Source organism: Diceros bicornis, chromosome 16 (assembly GCF_020826845.1).
Source record: "Diceros bicornis minor isolate mBicDic1 chromosome 16, mDicBic1.mat.cur, whole genome shotgun sequence".
Classification (NCBI taxonomy): domain Eukaryota; kingdom Metazoa; phylum Chordata; class Mammalia; order Perissodactyla; family Rhinocerotidae; genus Diceros; species Diceros bicornis.
In genome coordinates, this window is record NC_080755.1 from 30,069,131 (window position 1) to 30,095,076 (window position 25,946).

Sequence of the window (25,946 nt, forward strand, 5' to 3'; positions counted from 1 at the left end):
TAATTAACAGTGAGTAATACAAATGGGTCAGTAGAATAAATAACTATATTCCCATTAATCATTAATCAATAAATGACTAAGGGACATTTACTATCACTTTCAAATAATTAGATGCCTACATCATACACCCCATGAACAAAAAGTCCTAATTAATAAAATTACTAGGGAAAAAACCTATAGAAAAATAGCATAGTATTCTTATAGTTATAAATTAAGAAGGCCATTTTAACTATATCCAGAAAGCCCAGAATCTATAAAGGCAAAGACAAATATTAATACACAAACTTAGAACCAAACAGAAAAGCAGTTAAGGATATAAGGAATTTGCAGCAGAAATAAAGAGGATAATAAATATTTTTTAATGATGATCAATCTGAGTCAACAAAAAAATAATTTTTAGCCTATCGGATATGCAAAAACCTAAAAGATCATTGATATTCAGTGGGGGCAAGGCTATGTAGAAAAAGATGCATTCACATTGCAAGCTGTTTAAAAGTGCAGAACCTTTTGGAGGGCTTGAGTACACTATCAACACTTAAACATACATTTCCTTCGACTCAGTTATTCTATTTTACTTCTAAGCATCAATCCTGCAGATGCACTTGTACAACTATAGAAACCTGCATCACCAGGATGTTCTCTGTAGTACTACCTATAATGCACAAAACGAATAAAAGCAACTCAATGGATGCAATCTGACACCACGAGAGACAAACTACACAAACAACATTCATACAATGAATACTATGCCCTCATCTTTTAAAATAAAGTAAAGCTAAATATAATGATGTAAGACTGCATAAGATAAACACGTTCCTCTCTAACAGCTTTCCCATTCTGACTTCTAGAATTTGGAACTATGATTTGATTTCTCCCTTTAGGAGCCATCAAACTGTGATTTTCAATTTTCTATGGAAATCTATTCCATAGACTAGAAAATTCAATTTTCTATGGAAGTTTAGCAATTTAAAATGGATCAATGTACTGTGAGATAAACAGGGATTTTATAAAAGCATGTTTCCTTAAACCAACTGTATCATGAAAAAGAAGTATTCAAAATAAAGCAAAGACAAGACATAATTTCATTGAATATGGAAGAACGTCTGATCTCTATATTGCCCTCTCTCCAAAAATATCAAAATCAAAATGTCATTTTAAGTCCCCTATTCATAAATGCCTTTCAAGATAATAAGCTAGGTGAGCAATAGTTCATGCCATAATTTCAACTTCTGAATAGTTAAATATGATTCCTATAGCAATGTATGAAATAGATTTTATAAATATAAATTAGACTTATTAATAGTCTATTTTAACAATTATCTGCTTAATAGCCAGCCAGTCACAAGTTTCAAAAATGATGATTCATAATTTCCAAAGTTTTTACAAACACTTCATGTTTTCATTCATTACAAATGCTTTAATAGTGGCCCCCTTAAGAAATGTGAAATAGCCAATTCCTGAACTAATACTTTAAATTTAGGTCCCATTTTCAAAAAAAAAAAAAAAAGTGCAATTAACGACACATCAATACATGGCAATCACAGTTGATGTTCAAAGATGCACGATAACTGAAAACTATTTGATGATATCACAGCTGATATGGTTAAGTAAAAACCCTGACCTCTAAGGTCTCAATTTCAAAGTGATGCCACTTTAGACTTTAAAAATGTCTAAATATCTCAAAGCATTTTATCTTCTGACAAAGGAATCACTTAGTTATAAACAATAATTTACAAAGAGTTCCATGGAATAACTTCCTAGTTTATTAGAAATCTAAGTATTTCTTTACTTGTAAAAAATGTTTAGCATAATTTAAGTGGTTTCTTCATATGATAAAATCTAGTCACGCTAAAACAACAAAGAAAGTTCCTAGAACACTTGATTTCAAGACAGTGACTCAGAGGAAGCGGTAAGTAGACAGAGTTGGAAAGAGAGCACTTTAGCTTTTGCTGTCTTACATTTCTCTAAGTAAAAAGTGGAGGTAAATACATCTTTTTGGAGGCAGATTCCATGGTTTCTAAACAATTCACTATCTCTTTGTGACCTTGGGCAAGTTACTTAATCTCCCTGTGCCTCAGTTTCCTTTTCTGTAAAACGGGAATAATATTTCCTGCTATATAGGATTAAATGAGTTGATATATGTGAAGTGCTTAGAATAGTACTAATAACACATGGTAAATATTATTATCGTCAGTCTCACCACCTGTAACTATCAACTATGAAATCTGGCTGGGAAAAGAGGGAGTTGGGTGGTATCTGATCTTTTTTCTACACTTATATTCCAAACACAAAACTCTATTTTTGTAATCAGTGATAAATAAACAACTTAAGTGAGAAAGCAGTATAAAGCAGAAAAAGTTTCGGTCTTCTTTTCAATTTTCAAAAACATGAGACAATACAGGCTTTGGAGTTTGATATTTATTTTTAGCAGGAAGAATATGCTAATGATGATGACATCGTTAGAAGATACGCCCATGTCCAATACCTGCAACAGAAGCTCAACAGAAGTTAAAGAAACCATACCAAAGACTAAAGACAAAAATTGTATGACATTACTTACCCTTAATTCTGCTAACAATAAAACAAGTAACAATATGTTTAAGGTTGAAGTTCCATCACAAGATCAAAAACTGTCAACCATCAACTGTATGTTTTTTAAAAAGTCTATCTTTTCCTTTCTCCGCAGAACTGGGCAACGTCTTTAAAGGTAGAGCCTGGTGCCAACAACTATGCTCTCAAAGTATATATGTGAGCAGAGGAGGAGCAAATTGAAAAGTGGTAATGATAAATTAAGAGCTGAGAATTTGGGATGCGAGAGCTCTGCTGCTGATACTTAATCAAGTAGCTGCTCCCACAAGTAGAAATAGCAATCATCTTCGGCACAAGTACAGACTGCTGAAACAAGACCTAAACGCTAATAAACAAAAGCAACTTAATAGAGGCAGTATCATAACATACCTACAAATTTACAGAGAACTGTCTCTAAATACAGTCATGCGCTGCATAACAACGTTTCAGTAAATGACAGACCACATATATGACGGAGGTCCCATAAGATTAATAACATATAGCCTAGATGTATAGTAGGCCATACCATTTAGGTTTATGTAACTACACTCTATGATGTTTGCACAACAATGAAATCGCCTAACGAAGCATTTCTCAGAACACATCCTTGTCGTTAAGCAACGCATGGCTGTAAACAGATCCAGACAAATTAGAAATTCTCCAATATATTATTAGAATAAGAAATTGCTATAGCAGTAAACAATTTAAACAAGAACTATTCAAATGAAATTCTATTAAATAAAATCAAATCTGGCCCATCCACCCCGACAATGGCTACTCTGAGGAGAATTACCCACTCAAAGGAAATATGAGAGTGTTTCTTTTTTTTAATTCCTGTACCTCCAGACTTCTCATCAACAGTATTGATCATCACTAAATTTAAAGGAGCAATGACTTTCTCCCTAAGGGTGTGTATGAGCCAGGAGTGGGGTGGGACTATGGTAAGCATCAGAATCAGGGATGGAACAAAGGAGTAACTTGAAGACTACCTTCCTGAGCAAAATTAATGAATTGTTCAGGGACAGGGAGACTGGGGACTAGCTTACCCACAACAAATTCTATGCCCAAGAAAGTCTTTTTATTTCTTAATTGTATACTCAAAAGACTGCATGTACTCAGAACAGGAATTAAATAAATCCAACTATAATTTACTGTAGTTGGACACGAGACTTTATACCAACTGCTATTTTCCCATTATTTTCATTCTTCAAGATAAAGGTTTATACTCATAAGATGAATCACTATTATTGAAATTTCACACGAATAATTTTAAAATATAACCAATTCTGCTAATTCCAAATTTCTAAATTTACTTAGGCAGGTTAATTTGGTTTAAGTAGAAAGAAACCAACTAATGCAAGGAGTAGCTTACCTGGCCCACTGTCTAAAAAGGTCTGTGTCAAAAAAATGCAAAATGTGCAGGAACACTAAAATATTTTTAAATTCCCACCAAAAAATAAATTAAATAAATAAGCACTAAAAAAAGAAAAGGTTACGCACTTCCAATTTATGTTCTTTCTCTGCAAGGGCTTCCTTTTGACAACGAAGAAAATCGGCTAACATTCGAGTGAGTTGCTTCCTATCATCTATTTCAGCCGCCAATCTGCCATTGTAATCTGCCAGCAACATACAAGCATCCTCTACCATTTTAGAAAGCCTTTCTCCAGATTCTTTATCTAAGAAAAGCACAGAATAATAAAATTACTACAAAACAAAAACAATGCCATATGCTTTTCCCTCACTCCAACTACCAATAAAGTTCCAGATTACATTTTCTTTTCTCACCTGTTATTTTATCTAGTAGGGATACTTCTTGGACTTCAACAGGCAAAGAAGCTATCCTCTGATGAACTGCTGCATCACCTGAAGCTGCATTTTCTAGATCTTGTAAGGCTCTAACGAGATCTAGAGTCTAAAAAGTTATACAACTTTAGAATCAAAATAAATGAAGCTTAAACAAATATAAAAGACTTGAAATTTATATTCCTTAATCCTTATGGGCTATCTACTAGTTCAAAGTTTCAAATATAAACTGCTTTCAAAGACAGTCCATTTCTTTTACATAGAAGCTACACTATGCTAGGTATTGGAAATATATAAATTGGAAACATATAAATGAGACACGGCCCTCGGCCTTGAGGAGCTCACATTCTAGTGGTGGAGACAGATGGTGTAAAAATAATTATCTGACTATTAAAATGATGTGATTAATGTATATGCCAAATACATACAGTGGTAAAAGGGAAGGCAGACTGTAACTTTAACTTGGAGAATGCAAGTTTCATGTATGATATATTCATTATATTATCACTATATTTGAGAATAATTTTTAATATTAAATTGGATATTGGGGGAAGGAGGATACAAATCATCTTCTACCATAACATAGAAAAGTCTCCCCGATTCCATTTCTAAATGATGTAATTGAAGCACAAGAGAAATAGAGTTTTGGAATATGTTCAAATATGGTATCTTCAACTATTCTATGGTTTGTTAATAAGATCATTAAAATATTACAAAGTTCCACATATCTGACGACTAATATTTATATAATGCTTAAGTATAAAAATTATTTTATCATTAGAACATTTTAGTTGCATTGTTTTCATACCAGCTATAATTAGGAGGGAACGACAAGTCTTTGCTGGTGATTTCACAATTCATAATGTCTATGACGTAATTCTAAAGAAAAATGAGTAAATTTTTTTTTTACTGGTTTCCATCCCCTCCTCTTTTTTTTTCTTTCTTTTTTTAATCTCTAAGACTAGATCCTGAAACACTAGGAAATTACACACATACCTGAAAAATATATGATATTATCAATTCTGTGTATATATTAAGATGACACTGACAGTCAGCCACTGATTTTTCTTTAAGCTATTCCCTTACAAAAAATGCTATCACTGGGGTCTATAACATAGCAAATGATCAAACATGATAGAACGAATGGAACCTAATAAGAAATATACTATCCCAAGTAGCCTTTTAAATTCATTACTATGTGTTTAAAATCTCAATATTTTAAAAAATAAGTTCATTATAAGATAGATCCCCTCTACAATGAAAGTGAGCTTAAAAGCAATGACAATTACCAGGAAGCTTGTTTCTCGTGGTGCCCTAATTAACTTATATATTATTATTTTTTAATCAGTCTTTCTAGAGTTCTAAGAAGAAACCTGGCTTTATGGCCCTGACAATGCATGAATGCTTTAACTACAATGTACTCTCTTCACACCTTCACATTCCTACATGAGTTAATTCTAAGTTCCCAATGAGGGGTCAAGGATCAAATAAGAATGCAAAGTTGTCTGAAACAACGCTAGCCTAGAAGTTCCTAATAGAGGAGAATAAAATGAGTTCAACTGAATCTTACAAAGAATGCAAAGTTGTCTGAAACAACGCTAGCCTAGAAGTTCCTAATAGAGGAGAATAAAATGAGTTCAACTGAATCTTACAAAGCGATATTTTAGCCATTCTTATAAAGAATGACATAAATAAAATGGTGACTACAAAGCTAAACCACTGAGAATTAAGCAGTACAATTAATCTGAAAATGGTCATTATACATCGAAAAGTAATGGCATTTTATACCAGTACTAGAGAAGAGTCAGATGGTTACTCAAAGTTACTCCTAGGTACGAGTGAGGTTACTCTTTCATCAGGGAAAGTAGGAGAAGGTTAGACCCTGTATCTAGAATTCAGGTAAAATACTGTTCATGGAATCATAATGGGGCTCTTAGCACAAAGTGATTCTCTGTCTTCAATTATTATCAAATAGAAAGAAATATAAACCTTAGTGTTTGGTTGTTCCAAACGTTATGTTCTTATTACTTTTCTATTCAAGCTCTTGTCCATGGTGACCATGCTGGCTTCAGCATTCGTGTCATTGCGCCAACAGACAGTTTGGCTCAGATCCTAGCTGAACGCCCTGGTTGGATTCTTCGTCTCCTTAGTACTAACCTTGATATAAATCTACAGTTCTAGGCAGTAATTGGTTGTATCTTTCTTTCAAGCTTCTTTCATGGGGGAAAGAGCTCCACCCAGCCCCTGGCTCCATGCAGTGAGTTTGGGTCCAGTCTTCCAACTCCCACAGAGCACTGTGAGCTCTTGTTACCCTATAAGATACTAATTTCTGGCAACCCATGTCTGCTTCTAGACCAAAGCTCAGCAAGAACCAGTCCCTGGCTCACATATTGAGTTGTGCTTCTGTTTCATTTCTAGCCCACGAAGATATTTACCTTGTTTTAAGAGTATGGCTATGTCTTCATTTTCTCCTTTTAAATTTTATCTGTCCCTCCTATATGTTTGAAACATAGAAGGAGGAAGCTTTAAGACTCAATGCCACATAATTAAAAGTTAAAAATGTCTTTCTGGAATCATCTGATGGTTAAGGAATGCTATACTTACTGCACCAGCCTGAGAGTACATACGGTATTAAGATAATGATTCTAATTCAAGTTATTTTACCATGAAACTACATGGCTCTATATAGTTACTAAAACCATAGGAATACATACTTGTTACTCTAACACTCATTTTTACATGTTTAAAAGCAAAAAGACTTAAAAGGAATGGAATTTTTAGTGTACTTAAATCATACAACAAAATAGTCTTATCATATGTCTTATTTATTTAAAAGGAAATTGTTTAAATGGTGGATATGTCACCAGACCTAATCATACTTAGCAATCAGAAATCCTCTTTCTATGCAAAATATGACTGCCTAATATACAATACAGAACATACTGCATTAAACATAAACAATATGCTAATCAGAAAATAAGAGATATTCACACAGCTTCTTTCTTGTAACCAGAATTATAATAAAAATCAATTTACAGAGGTAAAACATCAAAATTAATAAATCTTGGTGGCCACAGAAAGTAACAGTAATGTAAGTCTCCTAACAGAAAAACTACCTGTGGTGGTTCACTTGGAGATCCCAGAGATGAACAGTTTTCATTTTCATCCACCTTTATCTGTTCATAAGTTCGCTTCCTAGGCTTCTTGTCGCCATCTGAATTGAAATAACATTTAAGTTTTAATGAAAGAATACATTTTAATGAAGGGATCATGATAAAAGATTATCATAAAAGACTATACTTACACAGAGCTTGCTTAAGCTGTTCTAATACATCATTTTCATAAACAGACCTTTCTTCCCAAATAGATAACACTCTTCCAAGGTGCTTCTTACAACTTTCATCAGTTTCACTAAAGAAAAAATAAAAACATCAACAGTAAAAATGCATAGTGCTATTGAAAAGCTAACAGTTATTTTAAATACAATTAGACATTCATTCCCTGAAAAAACCTGTCCGAAATTTTACTGAGCAACACTACATGACCAGTAGTTCAGGGGTGAAGTGATCAAGACAGACATACTCTCTGCTTCCTTTAAGAGCTTACAGACATATTATTAAACAAATAATAACCAAAAATGTAAAAGTGTTAGTACCGGCTACTAGGGGTTTACAAAGACGTCCCTAACCTAATAAGGGTTGAACGTGAGGCTACGGAAGATTTCTAATGGATGATTTTTTAAGTTATTTAACAAATACTTATTGATTAAGGCACTATCTTTGACACTGAAGATACAAACGGAGCTTTATGGCAGCGCAGCTGTTATTTATAAGTGCCACAAAGGAGAACAAGGTGTTAAAGACAGGTATAACAGAGAGACTTGCTCAGTTCAAGAAAGATCAGGAAGGGTATTTGAGGAAGTGATATTTAATCTGAGATCTGAAGACTGGATATACAGGGAAGTGGGAAACAGACCACTCTCAACCACTTCCTACTGCCTTCATCACTACCACTGTAAACTAAGCCACTATTATCTCTTGCCTGGATTTTTGTAAGAGTCTTTTCACTGGTATCCCAGGCTCTCCTCTTTCACTTTATTCTCTACTAACATAACTCATACTGCTCTCAATCCTCTTAGAGCTACCAATCACACCTAGAATAAAACCAGAATCCTTATCCTGGGCCACAAGGTGGACATGTTCTGCTTCCTGGCTACCTCTCAGTCCACATTCCCTAACTACCTTCTCCCTACCTAGAATCCTTTGCTCCTAGATAGTCAAACGGCTCATTTCATCCTTTCCTTTAGTCTCTGTGCAAATGCTATCTCCCCAAAACAGTCATTCTTTATCTCATGATATAACTGAGCAGCCAGCCCTGATGGTCTAGTGGTTAAGATTTGATGCTCTCGCTGCTGTGGCCCAGGTTGGTTTCCCCGTCAGGGAACCACACCACCCGTCCACCGGTTGTCATACTGTGGCAGCTGTGTGTTGCTGTGATGCTGAAAGCTACGCCACTGGTATTTCAAATACCAGCAGGGTCACCCGTGGTGGACAGGTTTCATTGGAGCTTCTAGGCTAGACAGACTAGGAAGAAGGACTTGGCCACCCACTTCCGAAAAAATTGGCCATGAAAACCCTATGAGTAGCAGCAGAGTACTGTCTGATACAGCACTGGAAGGTGAGAGGGTGGCGCAAAAAGACCTGGTAGGGTTCTGCTGTCTTGTACACTAGGTCACTTGGAGCTGGAATAGAATTGAGGGTACTAACAACTGAGCACTGTCATACTCTCTAGTTTCTTCCCTGCTTTATATTTCTTCATAGTATTTATCTTTTGACATTATAATATATATTCACTTGTCCATCTAGTTATTACCTTTGTCATCCACTGAAATGTAAACTCCACTAGAACATAACTTTGTCTTGTTCACTACTGTATCCTCAGGGCCTAGCACATAGTAGGCAGTCAATTAATACTTTATTGAATTCTAGGGAGAGGTAACATACATAAAAGCCTTAAGGTAGAAAGAACTAAAATAGGTTGAAATAGCTTAAACTGTAGACTACAGAGTGTATGTGTGGAAGAAATGTGACACAGGAGTCTGACGATGTAGACAGGGCCATGTAGACAGAACATCTTAAGTCTTGCTCAGGACTTTAGGCTTGATCTCTAGGACAAATAAGAATCACTCAAAGGCAAGGGAGTGTTATGATCAGCTCTGCAACTCTGGCTACAGTTTCCTAAATGGAGTAAACAATACTGGAGGCTACTGCGATTATACAGAAATGACTGTGGTAACTGGAATGGAAACAAATCTAAAGAACTGAAGGAACTATACGTATTACACGGAACAAGTGGAATAAAAAAGAAGAGTGTGATATATCATAAATCTCAGTATCACAGAGAGTTAAAGATGACACCTAATTTCTCGTGTGGGCACCTGGAGAGAGGAAGTTGCCATTCACCGAGAGTGAAATCTAGAGGAGCAAGTTTAACAGGGAGCAAGGACATAATGAGTTCAATATCAGACAGTGGGTCTGGGATGTTTGGAGGCATACAACTAGAAATTCAATAAGTAATTAAACATACAGGTCTAAAAAAAACCTAGATTGCAGTGTAAGACTGAGAGTTATTAGGGTATGGATAATAACTAAATACATGCAGTGTACGAAATCACCCAGAGGGCAAGTGAAGAATATAACCCCAGAAGACGTTCTAGGACTGAACTGTAAGAAACACTAACATCTGAAAAGACTGTATCTAAATTGAAGTATTTAAGATTGAAACTATCTTAAACAAATGATATTTATTTAAGAAAGTAACATACAGGAGTATTTCACACTCTGTAATTTTTTAAAAATGCATCCACTGTGACTAAAACTGCAGGGCATTTGGTGAGTATATTTTCATCCTTAAATCATTCAACACAGATCATCATTCACCACTGAATTCTATATTTAGACTGATTTAACAGTCTACACCAATAATGCTTACCCAGTAATGTACCAAATATTCACATGTAATGTTTGGAAATAAGCATTTAAAAGCATAAGCCAAAGTAAAGACTTCTACTCTCAGAATTTTTCTGTAGCAAAATTCTTCAACAGGTGTATGATTATTTTAAATACTCTATATTTCCAAAGCACTTAAAAATGTTATGACATATACCCACATACTAGAAAACCTTAAAATCAGTATAAGCAATGAGGGGAAAGGGTACTAAGTTTATCCAGAAATACTAGTTGGAAGATTGACAGCTTTTTAAGCACACAAATTTTCAATTCAACACCTTCATTCATTCTTAAAAGTTCATTTCAATATGGCAGTTGCTTTTGGTCTCTTAAAGGAAAGCTGCAATTCAAGCACTCCAAACACCCACCTCAGCAACAGTTCAAACAAATTTTCCTTCACAGAAAGTATTTAACACATTTACAAATGCCATTCAGGTAATTTCAAATGAAAACTCCAAAGAAATACATTCTCCATTTTTTATTTTAATGGCTTACGGCAAATTTTAGCAAAAGGACATATTATGCATTTAAAACAGATTACCTAGTATCCAGAACAATTATCATACCTTGAAACATGCTTAAAAGCCTCCACTATAACTGGTGCAAAATCTTTTGTAAACTCCGGCCCCTTCCTTTTGCTGTTCTGAATGACATCATTGGCTAGGTAGAGAAAAGTAAGCTTCCTGTTGGGTTTGGCTGAAAAATAAAAAAATTTAAAAATCTACTTAAAATATTCTCACTTAACTTGGAAAAACTTCCTCAATTCCTGAATTAAGCAGTTTGAGAACTACAACAAACCTACTAACCTTTATGTATCATGTTCAACCCTAGCTTCTCACTGTACTACCAAACTTATCAAGTCACTATTCTTAAACTCACCAAGATAACTACTCCACGGTTTCTGAAGATGAATCATGTGAGGAAAAAAGAGAACTCAAGAGGCAGAGGTAGTCAATGATATATCTTTCTATTTCCTTGCAGTTTTACTAAGTCATCCCAACTACTTTATCCTGGACTGCTAGTCCTATCACTATTCCCAAACTAATAGTTTTATACACTGAAATCCTCATGTCTGTGTAAAAATGCATTTTTGTGACTCTATCCTTACTAAATTTTGTTAAGACTATTAAACACTATATGAAATACAACCATTTAAAGTAAGATGGTGGGGTGAGCCCTGGTTGGTTAGTGGTTAAGTTCAGCACTCTCCGCTTTGGGCGGCCCGGGGTTCGGTTCCCAGGCATGGACCTACACCAGTACTCGTCTGTCAGTGGCCACACTGTGGCAGTGGCTCACATACAAAAAGAGGAAGATTGGCAGCAGATGTTAGCTTAGGGCGAATCTTCCTCAGCAAAAAAAATAAAGAGAAAATAAAAATAAGATGGTAACTGGTCATGTTATTAAGATGGTACCCTAAATCTTGAATTTATGATTGTTTTAATATCCATGTTGATTTAAAAATCAATCAAGTTATTGTAAAAGAGTACAAAATGTAAAGTCCGCTGAAAGAGACATCACTTCAATTATATATTTTTTATGAAATAAATATTTGCCAAGCTAATATAGTAAACGTTAGTGAGACCAGATGGGCAAAGTTTAGATTTTTTTCCCCCTTTGGATTACATGGCCTCAAATAACTGAATTTCATCTGGACAAAAATATGCCCCTACTCAGCATATTCTGTGGGTGTAGTCATCCTTCTAAAAGAACTGACAAGATCTCAACAACTGCAACCAGAACACATTTTTAGTGGTTACAATGTTAAGTGGCACAGTATTGTTGAATACGACTCAAACAAGATTCATATACAAAAGGGATATTTAGTTGAACATAATCTTTTATACTATTTTCATAATATAATTTTACTAGAATTAAACCTGAATCATTCAAAGTTGTACAATTATATTCAGAAACATCATACTTCATGGCATCCACATTACAGTGGTGTAGAGGACTTATGTTCAGGACTGATAATCCAGTGCACTATTCACATGGGCCAGTTTACTGGATTTAAGACAAAAACTTGGGCAGGCTGCATTTGGTACTCTAGATTTGAGTTTTCAATTTAAAATTTAAGCAAGCATTCAACATATTAAAAGCCATTTCTGAGTTCACATCTTTCTTGGGGGGAAACTAGTGGCCCAAACTTCTCACAAGAAACTGTAAAATACTGAGTCACAACTGATCAGACTTTACAAACCCATGCCGTCCATTGCATAACCTGGTTTGCCTGTCTAATGTCGCAGCTCACCACTTTTCATGCTTTTGAAAGTCACTGGCACAGAATAAAGATAAGGAAGAGGTGGCAATAACAGAGACCAACTTCTGATTCTTCTGGCTCTTGTCTGGTTAGACAAACCACAGTATAACTGGTTAAATGCCAGGACCCTTTCCCATGAAGATGATAATAATGACAACTATCCCAATCTTCAACCCTGTCTCTTTTTCACTTACCCCTGCCCAAAGAAAATACCACCCAAAGAAAAGGCTGGTATTATTTAATCCAAGTATTTGCCTTCTCAGCACCAAAGTGAGTTTCAAAACTCTAATTTTTATTATTACCTAATTGGGAGACTGTGCAGTATTTTGAGTGAGTAACTGAACTAATGGGCTCCTTTTCCTAAAAAATGGTAACAATTTGTGTTACATACTACTCTAAGCATTTAACATATATTACCTAATTTACTCCAAAAAATATAAAGTACCATTAATATCTGCATTTGGCAGTTGAACAAAGAGACATCAAAAAGGTTATTTGCCCACAGTGAAATAACCAGAAAGGTATCAGCCAGGATTTGAATCCAAAAACTCCAATTCCAAAGCATTCCCTCTTAACAACTAGACTATGCCTCCTGTAATAAATGAAAAAAGGATGTTACCTTTTGAGAAAATTAAGTAGCAACTCAATCAAAATATTTTAGAATGTTAGCATTACTCACAATAGCCAAAAGGTAGAAGCAACCCAAGTGTCCGTCAACAGATGAATGGATAAACAAAATGTAGTACATACATACAAACGGAATGTTAACCAGCCTTAAAAAGAACGGACATTCTAACACATTCTACGACATGGATAAACCTAGAGGACATTATGCTAAGTGAAACAAGTCAGTCACAGACAAATACTGTGTGATTCCACTTATAAGAGGTACCTAGAGTAGTCAAATTCAGAGAGACAGAAAGTGGAATGGTGGCTGACAAGGGCTGGGGAGAGGGAGATATGGAAAGTTATTGTTTAATGGGTATAGAGTTCTAGTTTTGCAGAATGAAAAGAGTTCTGGAGATGGATGGATGGTTGTACAACAATGTGAATAATACCACTAAACTGTACACTTAAAAATGGTTAAAATGGTAAATTTTATGTTATGTGAATATTTTACCACAAAAATTAAAAAGTATATATTTTACAATGTTTTTTTAAATTCATGGGCTAGTAATCTTTTAAAAATAATTCAGAATGGTTTCTAAAATGTACACTAAAGTACAAACTTATAAGACTTCAAAATATATTTCCCAATATATTCCAAAGGACAAACTGTACCAGAGGCATGGATTTGGTATGGGGTCCAAATACCAGACATTATTTTCATTTTTTTCCTTGTAAGACCCAGGCTAAGAGAAATACCTAGAAATTTCCATAATTTATACCCTTCTCCAAATTTTCAGGGAAAAAAACATTTACTTCCATTTAAAACTGTGTATACCTTTATGGAGAGCAAATAATAAACTAATGGAACTAATCATGACAAGAAATTCCAGAAGAAAATCACCAAAATGCTTGTCAAATGAATTTTGATAATTTGTAAAATAACAGAGCCATAAATTGTTATTAAAACATACAAAGTTAACAGAAAGGTCAAACAAGCCACTTCATAATTCTTTAAAGAAAAAAACTGTTGGCAACAGAATATAAGGCTAAATAATGGGTCTGACCTAGCCAATTCCTATGTTTCTACTGTTCACAGGATTCATTATTTTCCAAATCTTCCATTCAGTTTAATTAACACTGATTTGATGTTTGCTGTGTGCCAGGGACCATGCTGGGCACACACCAAAAATAACCTTTCCTGTTCAATCAGGAGTTTGCACGCTCCATACAAACTGGCATATGATAGCTCACATCACTAAAAATGTTAGTTCTCTTTTTTCCTTTATTCCTTCTCTCCATTAATGCATCACACCAACACTGGAAGTAATCATAAATATATTATTATATCCCAGTGTGTCTGTGTGTGAGTATACTGCTATATCTGTACCAAAAAAGTATAAGCCAAACAAGGAATAGTCAACATTTATATTGTGAGGAACCATTTTCTCATATCTCACCTCTCTGAACTAAACTCTTCTAGGTACTAAGTATAGTCCCTTGTCCTGGAGCCTTATATAAACAGGTACATCAAAACATACAAATAATAATAAAATTTAACTAATATATGAGAACATAATATTATCTAAAAAGCTGAGCATATCCCCCAAAAGGGCAATAAAAGTTTGGTTTATCACACAAGTAGGAAAGAGTTACATAGTAATTCACAAAAACTCAAATAAAAGATCAGTTACAAGGCTTCAAGAAGAGTGTGGGCTATCAGATAAACAATATGAAACAAACTTAGCCAGCCAAAGGATTACAGAAATGCCATCTAGTATCACTCATTCATGATCAACTCATAATCTAATTTTACATATTCATAATCAGAAAGTGGTAGGATCATTACTTATTTTCTTATACTGTACAGACCATATGCCTACTCATTCTGACAATGCAGATTATCGTAATCTAATTTAATCACCAATGTTTTTACGGAGATTGAAATTTAAAACCAGAGTAGATGAGAATGCTAATAAATACAACCAATAGCTAAAATTTTGATGTGTTATCTATAAACATAAGAACTCTCTTTCTAAGGGAAGCTTTCTCCATGGAGAGAAACAGCAAAAAGTTGAACAAACAAATACACATGTACATGCATGTATATATATACACACACACAATTGAGCATTACTGTCGTTCTTATAGGAAAAAAAATCAGAAGAAAAGCCATCATCCTCAAACAAAAAAGATTTATTAACAACTGTTGGACAGCCTCATCTATTTTCCTAGTAAAGTGAACCACTACAGGCTAGAAGACATGCTCACATGGATGGATAGGTGGTTTTAAGGCAGAAACTGCTTTAATTTGGTAATAATCTTTGCCACAGAAACTGCAAAATCAACAGATAATTCTTGAATGGATTCTATCTGTCCCAGACAGGACAAAGAGTTCAGTCAGACACAGCTGGCTGCTGCTTAACAGCTGAGGTGAGTGAAAAACGGATAGAGCTGGTGTATTCCTGTACCAGTGCCATGATACCTCAGACTTTTGGCACCCCATCCCTTACTTAAAACTCTTCAAAGATTTTCTCTTGTTCTCCAGATAACATTTTTTCCTTAATATGAACCCAAGGCCCACAAAAGCTCTGTCTCTTGACTCTTCATGCCCAATACTACTACTCCCCCAACTTTCCCAACTCCCACCCATCCTTAAGACTTCAGTTTAATGGGTTCCTCTAGTTTTCCCTGATCACCGAGCACACATAACTTAGGCAGCCCTGACATGCTCTCACAGCACCCCATACTTTTCCTATGGAGCACTTATCCCAACCATAATTGTTTCTATTTAATCTAGTGCTTCCCAACTAAACTAAGTTCCATCGAAAGCAACAACTGTCAGTTTCACCTACCAATCTGTGGAATCAAACCCAGCAGCTGATTCATAATTTGCTCAGTATTTACTAAATCAATAACTTTTGGCCTAGACCCGTGCCTTTAATTATTTGTTCCACTAACTTGGCTTCTGGTCTTAACCTCATCCAGCACAGCTGAAAGGAGAACATATGTAAAATTACACTTCTCTCAGAAACCTCAACTTCAAATTCAGATTATAAAAAACAAACATTCTTACAGATTTAGCTACTCTTGCTTAGGGGCCGACCCCGTGGCCTAGCGGTTAGGTGTGTGCGCTCCACTGTTGGCGGCCCCGGTTCGGATCCTGGGCGTGCACCAATGCACCGCTTCTCAGTCCATGCTGTAGCGGCGTCCCATATAATGTGGAGGAAGATGGGCACAGATGTTAGCCCAGGGCCAGTCTTCGTTGGGGGGGGGGGGGGAAGAGGAGGATTGGCCTGGATGTTAGCTCAGGGCTGATCTTCCTTACCAAATAAATAAATAAGTAAAATAAAATAAAATAGCTACTCTTGCTTATTTTCAGTGTACTCAGTTCAAATATTTTCATTGCCCCCCTCCATTCTAGAGTTCTCACAAATCAATAACCTATAGAGGGGCCGGCCCCGTGCCTTAGCGGTTAAGTGTATGCGCTCCGCTACTGGCAGCCCGGGTTTGGATCCTGGGCGCACCCTGACGCACCACTTCTCCGGCCATGCTGAGGCGGCGTCCCACATACAGCAACTAGAAGGACGTGCAACTATGACATACAACTATCTACTGGGGCTTTGGGGAAAAAAAGGAGGAGGATTGGCAATAGATGTTAGCTCAGAGCTGGTCTTCCTCAGCAAAAAGAGGAGGATTGGCATGGATGTTAGCTCAGGGCTGATCTTCCTCATAAAAAAAAACACAAAAAAACACATATTAATGGTTCCTGGGGCCAGTCCCGTGGTGTAGTGGTTAAGTGTGCGTGCTCCGCTGCTGGCAGCCTGGGTTGGGATCCCGAGCACGCACTGACGCACTGCTTGTCAAGCCATGCTGTGGCGACATCCCACCATGCCGTGGCGGAGTCCCACATAAAGTGGAAGAAGATGGACACAGATGTTAGCTCAGGGCCAGTCTTCCTCAGCAAAAAGAGGAGGCTTGGCATGGATGTTAGCTCAGGGCTGATCTTCCTCAAAAAAAAAAACACAAAAAACACATATTACTGGTTCCTACCCATACAGCATCTGAAGTAGGTCTAGGGTAGGGCCCAAGAATTTGCATTTCTGACAAATTCTCAGGTGATACTGATGCTGCAGTCTGAGGACCACACTTTTGAGAACCACTATTACAGTAGAATTCTGGATAATAAACACAGAAAGAAAGAATTAGATATTCACAATTTTGCAACCTCTGATAAAATAAAGAGTCTAACCCACCATCATCAGTGGCTGCTAAAATCACTGAGTGAAAGGTGATGGGGAACTTTAGGATGGATTCATAATGATATCAACTAAACCCATTCATCACTCTTATCCTTAAATATAAAACAATTTGATATCAGGTGTCTCTTAATGTGATGCAACATAAGTGCACAACATAGCCAATGAAGCATTCTTTGGGAATGACATCATAAGGATGGAATCAGCCAAGTGCATAAGGAGGGAAATTCTACAGTCCATGTGACAGTCTCCTCAACAGATAAACTCCATGAAAAAAATGGGGGAGGGGGCACGAAGTTAAGAGACTTGTTAACCAAATGTCATGAGTAAACCTTGTTGGATTCTATTTTGAACATTAACTATAAAGAGACATTTTTGAGGGAATCTGGGATACTGAACATGGACTGGGTTTAAAACAGTCAAGAATCAAAGTTAACTCTGTTAGGTGTGCTAGAGCTCTTACAATTATATTAAAGTTTTAATATAGGCCTTAATTTATCTATTATAAATACATACTTACATAGTTAAAATGGTTTGAAGCCTGGGATTTGCTTTAAATAACCAGGAAAAAAAGGAGGTGTCAGGGTGGGGAAGATTTAGGTAGATGAAACCAGAAAGATATACTGTTAATAATGCTAAAGCTGGGTAATGGGTTTGTGGAAGTTCAATATCTTATCATCTTTACTTTTGTGTATAATTTTAGAAGTCTATCATAAAAAGTTCATCTTAAATAAAAGTTGAGCATAAACAGTGAAATCTCCTTTCATCTCCACCCCCTCATCATAAATATGAGTTAATTATTTAGTGTATCTTCTTCGAACCATTTTATGTTCCTTTGGAAACACTATATACTTATTCACATATACACAGATATACACATACACAGGATTTTTTCATAAATGAGGATCATGCTACACGTTTCACAAACAGCTTTCTTCACACTTCATATATCAAAGACATTTTTGTATTCATAAACATCTGTTACCAAACTCTTTTTAACAGCTTCATTCCTTTTATAACAGTCACATAATATATACATTATTTCAAATCTTTAATACTTTTTATCTTTGTAAACCTAAGCAAGTATTTCTATAGGATAGATTCTGAGAGGCAGAGGTGATAGATTAGAAGATATGCAGTTTAAATTTTGACACTGTCAAGCTGCCAGCCAAAAAGGCTGTCTGAACACTTATCACATGAAAATGCTCATTTCCCTATATCATCAACATGATACTATTAATATTTAGAATCCTTGCCATTATCTGGGGAGTAAAATGATCATGTTTTTATTTGCAACTCCCTAAACACTACTGAAGCTGATGTCTTAGTCATTTATATTCCTTCTTTTGTGAACCGCCTGTTCATATCATGTTGCTCATTTTTCTACTGAGCTGTTTGCTTTTTCTTATCAATTCATAGGACCATTATATATGTTATGAATATTTCGTTATAGATATTGTAAATATTTTCTCCAAATCTGTTGCTTAAAACTGAAATCTGATATCTTCTGCAGTCAGAGATTTTACAATTTTATGTAGCCAAATCTATTTCCTACAGGACTCGTGGCCTACTTAGAAAGTCCTTTCACAATCCAAGACAAGAAACAATTATAAATGTATAATATATATTTTTCTTACATGGTTCTAGTTGATTTTTTCAATGTTATATCTTTAATTCAACTTGGTTAATTTTATATATGGTGTTAGGTAAGAATCTAAGAATCTTTTGTTAATATTCCCTCCCTTCTCCCATGAATTTAAAGTTCCTAATTTACCAAATGCCCAAACAAATGGGTCTCCTTCTAAATCTCTACTCCGTTCCTTTCATATATTTTCTTATTCCTGTACAAACATTATACTTTTCTAATGTCAATGCCTTTACAGTCTGCATGGATACCTAAAAGGGCACATTACCTCCATTATTGTTTTTCCTTCAAAACTGTCAAAATTCACAAGACAAAAATTGCCTTGGCTCTTCCTCCACACTTAACTTTTTTCCCAATGATCTTAGAATTAGCTTTAAATTTCTTGTAAAAAAAAAGAAAAACTAACAAATTCTTTATCAATTTCCCTGAATTTACAAATGAGTTTGGGGACAATGGACCTCTTTGCAATGAATTTTTACTTAGAAATTTTACATACTGCTGTACTGTTTTACATTTTACAACAAAGGTGTATGTTAAACCAATAAAAAGCAAAAGTTAGCGTTTAGCATAGTTATATTAAAATAAACTTGTTAAAATACTAATACAATATGCAAACCAGAAAGTATCCTATAACGTCAAAGACAAGAAAATACAAGTAGAAGGTACTAGAGTCTCAGAGTACCAAATGATGTGTCCCAATTCCAATAAAAAGACCAATTTGTAGGGGACTTCCTGCTTCTGGGAAGATAGAGCAGATGTACTTTTGGCTATTCCTCCTGAAAAGTACAACTACAAGTCCTGGTAATTATAAATAAAACAAACATAGGAAAAGAAGGCAGACTGGCTAGGGAACCTTGAGACCCAAGAAACAATACAAGGTGAATTCCCTGGATTTTCTTTTTGCCTTGTATATCTCAGATTGGGAGTTGAAGAAGCCAGCAACTCAGAAGCCTAACGGGTGCAGACATAAAAAACTCCAACAAAAGCCTTCTCACTCTAGCCAAAGGACCAGGAAAAGAGGAGCCTAGCAAGACAGAAAACTTTTAGACAATAACCAATCTACTCTAGAGACAATCCAGTCTAGACAATAACCAAGCCAAACACAAGAAAATAAAAAACTATGGCCCCACCCACAACCACACCAGGAAAGGCTAAATGGGAAGCAAGGCTGTAATGTGGAGCCTAACACCTCTCCAGAGTGGTGTTAGAGAAGGCAAAGTAGGGAACCTGGATTTCCACCTCCACCCAGCAGTTAAGGAGGCACTCCTCACTGAGATGGTGTCACAGAAGGCCTAGTGGCGAGTCACGATTTTCACCATGGCCCAGGAGTATTAGGGCCACACCTTCCTTCACCCCTACTCTGTGGTGTCAGTGGAGGTTGGGGGGGTGGGGGGGTGCGGCACTTGCACCCAACAGTAACAAAGAGCACCTCCCTCCCCTGACAGGGCAGTGTCAGGGAAATCCAGCTAAAACAGGATTAAATAAGGTCCAGAGTCTCATAACATATTACCAGAAAAAAAAAAAAATCTATGGATCAATCAAAAATCACTCACAATACCAAGAACCAGGAGGATTTCAGACTGAATGAAAAGACAATCAATAGACGCCAACAGTAAGATGACAGAGATGTTAGAATTATCTTATAAAGATTTTCAAGCAGCCATCATAAAAACACTTCAACCAGCATATGCAAATATGTTGCAAATACAACACATCAAAATTTGTGGGATAAAGCTGAAGCAGGGTTGAGAGAAACTTACAGCACTAAATGCACACATTAGAAAAGATGAACAAGTCTCAAATCAATAATGTAAGCTCCCATCTCAAGAACCCAGAATAAGAGCAAAATAAACCCAAGCAAACAGAAGGAGGAGATAAAAGAAAAAGCAGAAATCAATGAAACTGGAAACATAAAAATAGAGGAAAAGAATCAATGAAACAAAGAGCTGCTTTCCCCCTCCCAGTTTTATTGAGATATAATTAACATACATCACTGTATACATTTAAGGTGTCCAGCATAATGGTTTGACTTACATATATTGTAAAATGATTACCACAATAAGTTAATATCCATCATCTCACAAAGATGCAAAAAAAAAATTTTTTTTTCCCTTCTCCTTGTGATGAGAATTCTTAAGGTTTACTCTCTTAACAACTTTCATATATATCATACAGTAGTGTTAACTATAGTCATCATGTTGTACGTTACATTCCCTAAGTACTTCTTTATCTTATAAAAAGTAGTTTGTACCTTTTGACCACCACCTTCCAATCCCCTGTCCTCCCATCCCCCATCTCTGGTAACCACAAATCTGATCTCTTTTTCTACGAGCTTGCGTTCGCCTGGTTTTTTTTAGGATTCCACATATAAGTGAGATCACATGGCATTTGTCTTTCTCTGTCTGACTTATTTCACTTAGCCTAATACCCTCAAGGTCCATCCATGTTCTTGCAAATGGCAGCATTTCCTTTTTTTTAATGGCTAAATAATATTCCACTGTATATATACAACACAACTTCCTTATCCATTCACCCACTTAGGTTGTTTCCATGTTTTGGCTATTGTAAATAATGCTGCTATGAACATGGATGTGTAGATATCTTTTTAAGTTAAGTGTTTCTGTTTCCTTTGTATATATTCCCAGAAGTACAATCGCTGGATCATATGGTAGTTCTATTTTTAGTTTTTTGAGGAATCTCCATAGTGTTTTCCATAGTGGCTGTACCAATTTATAATCCTATCAACAGTGCACAAGGGTTCCCTTTTCTCCACATCCTTGCCAGCATTTGTTATTCCTTGTCTTTTTGACGATGGCCATTCTAACAGGCAAGGTGATAGCTCATTGTGGTTTTTTTTTTTTCTTTTTTTTTTTTAATTTTTTGTTTATTGCAGTAACATTGGTTTATAATATTGTAAAAATTTCAGGTGTACATCATTGTACTTCTATTTCTCCATAGATTACATCATGTTCACCACCAAAATACTAATTACAACCCATCACCACACACATGTACCGAATTATCCCTTTCACCCTCCATTGTGGTTTTGATTTGCATTTCTCTAATGACTAGTGATGCTGAGCATCGAAGAGCTGCTTCTCTGAAAAATATGGATACAACTGACAAACATCTAGCAAGAATGACAGAGAAAAAGGGAAAACACAAATTATCCATATCAGGAGTATCACTATAGACTCTACAGACATCAACAGGATAATAAGGGGATACAATGAACAACTCTAGATACATAAATTTGACAACTTAGATGAAATGGAATATTTCCTCAAAAAACACCAACTACCACAATTCACCCAATGTGACATAGAAAATTGGAGAAGCCCTATAGCTCTATAACAATTAAGGAAATTGAATTTGCAATTTTAAAATTCCCAAAAAAGAAATCTCCAGATCCAGAAGGTTTCCCCCAAAGAAATCTACCAAAGATTTAAACAAGAATTTAAAAAATTCTACACAATCTCTTCCAGGAAATAGGAGAGAACAGAACACATCCCAATTATTTTATGAAGTTAGTACTACTCTGATCTCAAAATAAGACACAATACAAAAAAAAAAGAAAAGAAAACCATACACCAACAGCCCTCATGAAAAGAGATACAAATATCCTTAACAAAATACTAGTAAATAGAATTCAGCAATACATAAAAAGAATTAACAACCACAATCAAGTGGAATTTATTGTAGAGATGCAAAGCTGGTTCAAGATTTGAAAACTTATCAACAAAATACACCATATTAACAGGCTATAAGAAGAAAAATTACATAATCATGTCAACTGATACAGAAAAGGCTTTTGACAAAATTCAGCAACCATTTACGATAAAATCTCTGACAAGGGGCCAGCCCGGTAGCACAGTGGTTAAGTTTGCGTGCTCTGCTTCGGTGGCCTGGGGTTCGCGGGCTCGGATCTCAGGCACAGACCCATGTACTGCTTGTCAAGCCACACTGTGGCGGCGTCCCATATAAATTAGAGGAAGATGGGCACGGATGTTAGCCCAGGACCAATCTTCCTCAGCAAAAAGAGGAGGATTGGCAACGGATGTTAGCTCAGGGCTAATCTTCCTCATACACACACACAAAAATCTCTGAGAAACCAGGAATAGAGAGGAACTTCCCCAATTTGATACAGCATCTAAAAATAAAACCTACTGGGGCCGGCCTGGTGGCGTAGTTGGTTAAGTTCACACGCTCCACTTTGGCAGTCTGGGGTTTACAGGTTCAGTTCCTGGGCATGGACCTACATACCGCTCATCAAGCCATTCTGTGGCGGCATCCCACATACAAAATAGAGGAAGATTGGCACAGATATTAGCTCAGGGACAATCTTCCTCAAGCAAAAAGAGGAAGACTGGCAACAGATGTTAGCTCAGGGCCAATCTTCCTCACCAAAACAAAACAAAAATAAATAAAATAAAAATAAAACCTACAGCTAACATTATATTTAATGCTGAAAGACTGACTGCTTTCCCCCTAAGATAAGGAACAAGGCAAGGATGTCCACTCTCATCATTCTTATTCAACATAGTGCCTGAAATTCCACAAGTTCAATAAGGCAAGAAAAAGAAATAAAAGACAGAGAAATCAGAAATAGGGGCCAGCCTGGCGATGTAGTGGTTAAGTTCACGTGCTCCACATTGGCGGCCCGGGGTTCACAGGTTCGGATCCTGGGCATGGACCTACATAGCACTCATCAAGCCACGTGGTGGAGGCATCCCACATATAAAACAGAGGAAGACTGGCACAGATGTTAGCTCAGGGACAATCTTCCTCACCAAAAAAAGAAATCAGAAAAGAAGAAATAAAACTGTCCCTATTTGCAGATGGCATTGTCCACGTAGAAAATCCCAAGGAATCTACCAAAAAAAACTTCTACAACTAACAAGTGTGTTCAGTAAGATAACACAAAACAAGGTAAATGTTAAAAGATCAGTTGTAAATATAGTCAATATATTAGCAATAGACATGTAGACAGCAAAATTAAAATCACAATACCATTTTAAATTGCCCAAAATAATTGAAACAAGTGTAAATACAGCAAAACATGTACAGGACTTGTATGTTGAAAGCTACATAATGCTGATAAAAACATCAAAGATCTAAATAAATGGAGAGATATACTATGTTCATGAATTGGAAGACTCAATCTAATAAAGATCTCAATCTCCCTAAACTGATATACAGATTAATGCAACTCTTATCAAAATCCCAGCAAAATAATTTTTATTGATATAGACAAGATTATTCTAAAGTCTGCAAAGGAATTAGAATAGCTAAAACAATTTTGAAAAAGAATATGGTGGGAGGAATCAGTTTACCTGATTGCAAGACTTATTATACAGCTATAGTAATCAAGACTACTTGATTTCTATGTATGGTATTGGTGGAGGGAGAGAGACATGGATCAATGGAACAGAATAGAAAACCCAGCAACAGACTCACACAAATATGCCCAAGTCAATTGTGACAAAGGCACAAAAGCAATTCAATAAAGAAAAGATAGCCTTTCAACAAATGGTGCTGGTGCATTTGAATATTCATATGCAAAATGTGAACCTTGATCTAAATTTCACACCTTATACAAAAGTTAACTCAAAAAATGGATGATAGATTTAAATGTAATATTATAAACCATTTTAGAACAAAACATAGGAAAAAATCTTCAGAATACATGGCCAAGCAGAGTCCTTAAACTTGGACTTAAACACTAAAAGCAAGTTTTAGAAATTATAGAAAGCTAGTTTTGAACAATGTTACCAGTGGGGAAGCTGGCAAAGAGTAAACAGGATCTTTCTGTGTTATTTATCACAACTGAATGTGAATCTACAATTACCTAAAAATAAAGTGTATTTTTAAAAATTTCACATTAAGACCTCTAGTTTCAAGGCTAAAGAATCACTATACAAGCACTCCCAGAAGAGGGTGGTTGGAAGAAACTCCAGACACTATTTACTCTACATATCCATTTAGAGACATTAACAGCAATTTCATTGACTTAACTCCAAAAGGATCTGAAAACTAAAGCTTTAAAAACTAAAACAATTACTACATTAAATTAGGCAAGATTAAGATCAAATAAGACAAAATTAATGTAAAGCATTCATGGTCTCTATCCATCTGAGAACAATTCTCAAACTTTCTGGTCTCAGGACCCTTTCATACTCTTACAAATTATCAAGAACTCCAAAGAGCTTTTGTTCATGCAGATTATATCCACCAATACTTACCTTATTAGACATTAAAACAGGAATTTAAAAAATATGTATTCATTCATTGAAAAATATAAAAAATCATTACACATTAACATATAATATTTGTTTAAAAAATATATTTCCAAAATTAAAAAAAAAACAAGTTGAGAAGAATCATACTGTTTTACATTTTTGCAAATCTCCAGCTCAACAGAATACAGTTGGATTCTCATGTCTGCTTCTCTATTAAATATACCACAAAATGTTGTTTTGGTGGAAGTAATGAAAAAAAGCAGGCCTCATTCAGATATACAGTTGGTAAGAGAAAAGTATTTTAATAGCCTTTACAGATCATTTGGATACTCTTCTTTGAAACTACACAAAACCAATAAGTTGTAGTTCTTAAAAGATTCTAGATTGTAATACGAAATCTGAAAACGTATCAATAAACTTTTTAAAACTGTTACTTTAACATCCTCTAGTCTACCATGCTCTTTTTTTTTTTCTTTTTTTTAGGAAGATCAGCCCTGAGCTAACATCCATGCCAATCCTCCTCTTTTTGCTGAGGAAGACCGGCCCTAAGCTATCATC

At 35.6% G+C, this 25,946-nt stretch overlaps 1 protein-coding gene across 7 annotated transcripts in view; it reads right to left on the bottom strand.

Annotated features, from left to right (window-relative positions):
* Positions 1–25,946, bottom strand: part of RPRD1A (regulation of nuclear pre-mRNA domain containing 1A) — an 85,113-nt gene that overhangs the window by 40,354 nt on the left and 18,813 nt on the right. For 4 of the 7 annotated variants that reach the window (XM_058557005.1, XM_058557009.1, XM_058557003.1 and 1 more), the window contains 5 exons: positions 10,946–11,075; positions 7,676–7,782; positions 7,488–7,585; positions 4,354–4,480; positions 4,069–4,244 (listed from right to left, as the gene is read on the bottom strand). In XM_058557005.1, coding sequence (XP_058412988.1) covers positions 4,069–4,244; positions 4,354–4,480; positions 7,488–7,585; positions 7,676–7,782; positions 10,946–11,075 — 638 coding nt within the window. Of the gene's footprint in view, positions 1–2,241; positions 3,963–4,068; positions 4,245–4,353; positions 4,481–7,487; positions 7,586–7,675; positions 7,783–10,945; positions 11,076–25,946 lie in introns of those variants that run through there. The other 3 variants (XM_058557004.1, XM_058557008.1, XM_058557006.1) reach the window with 3 other exon arrangements.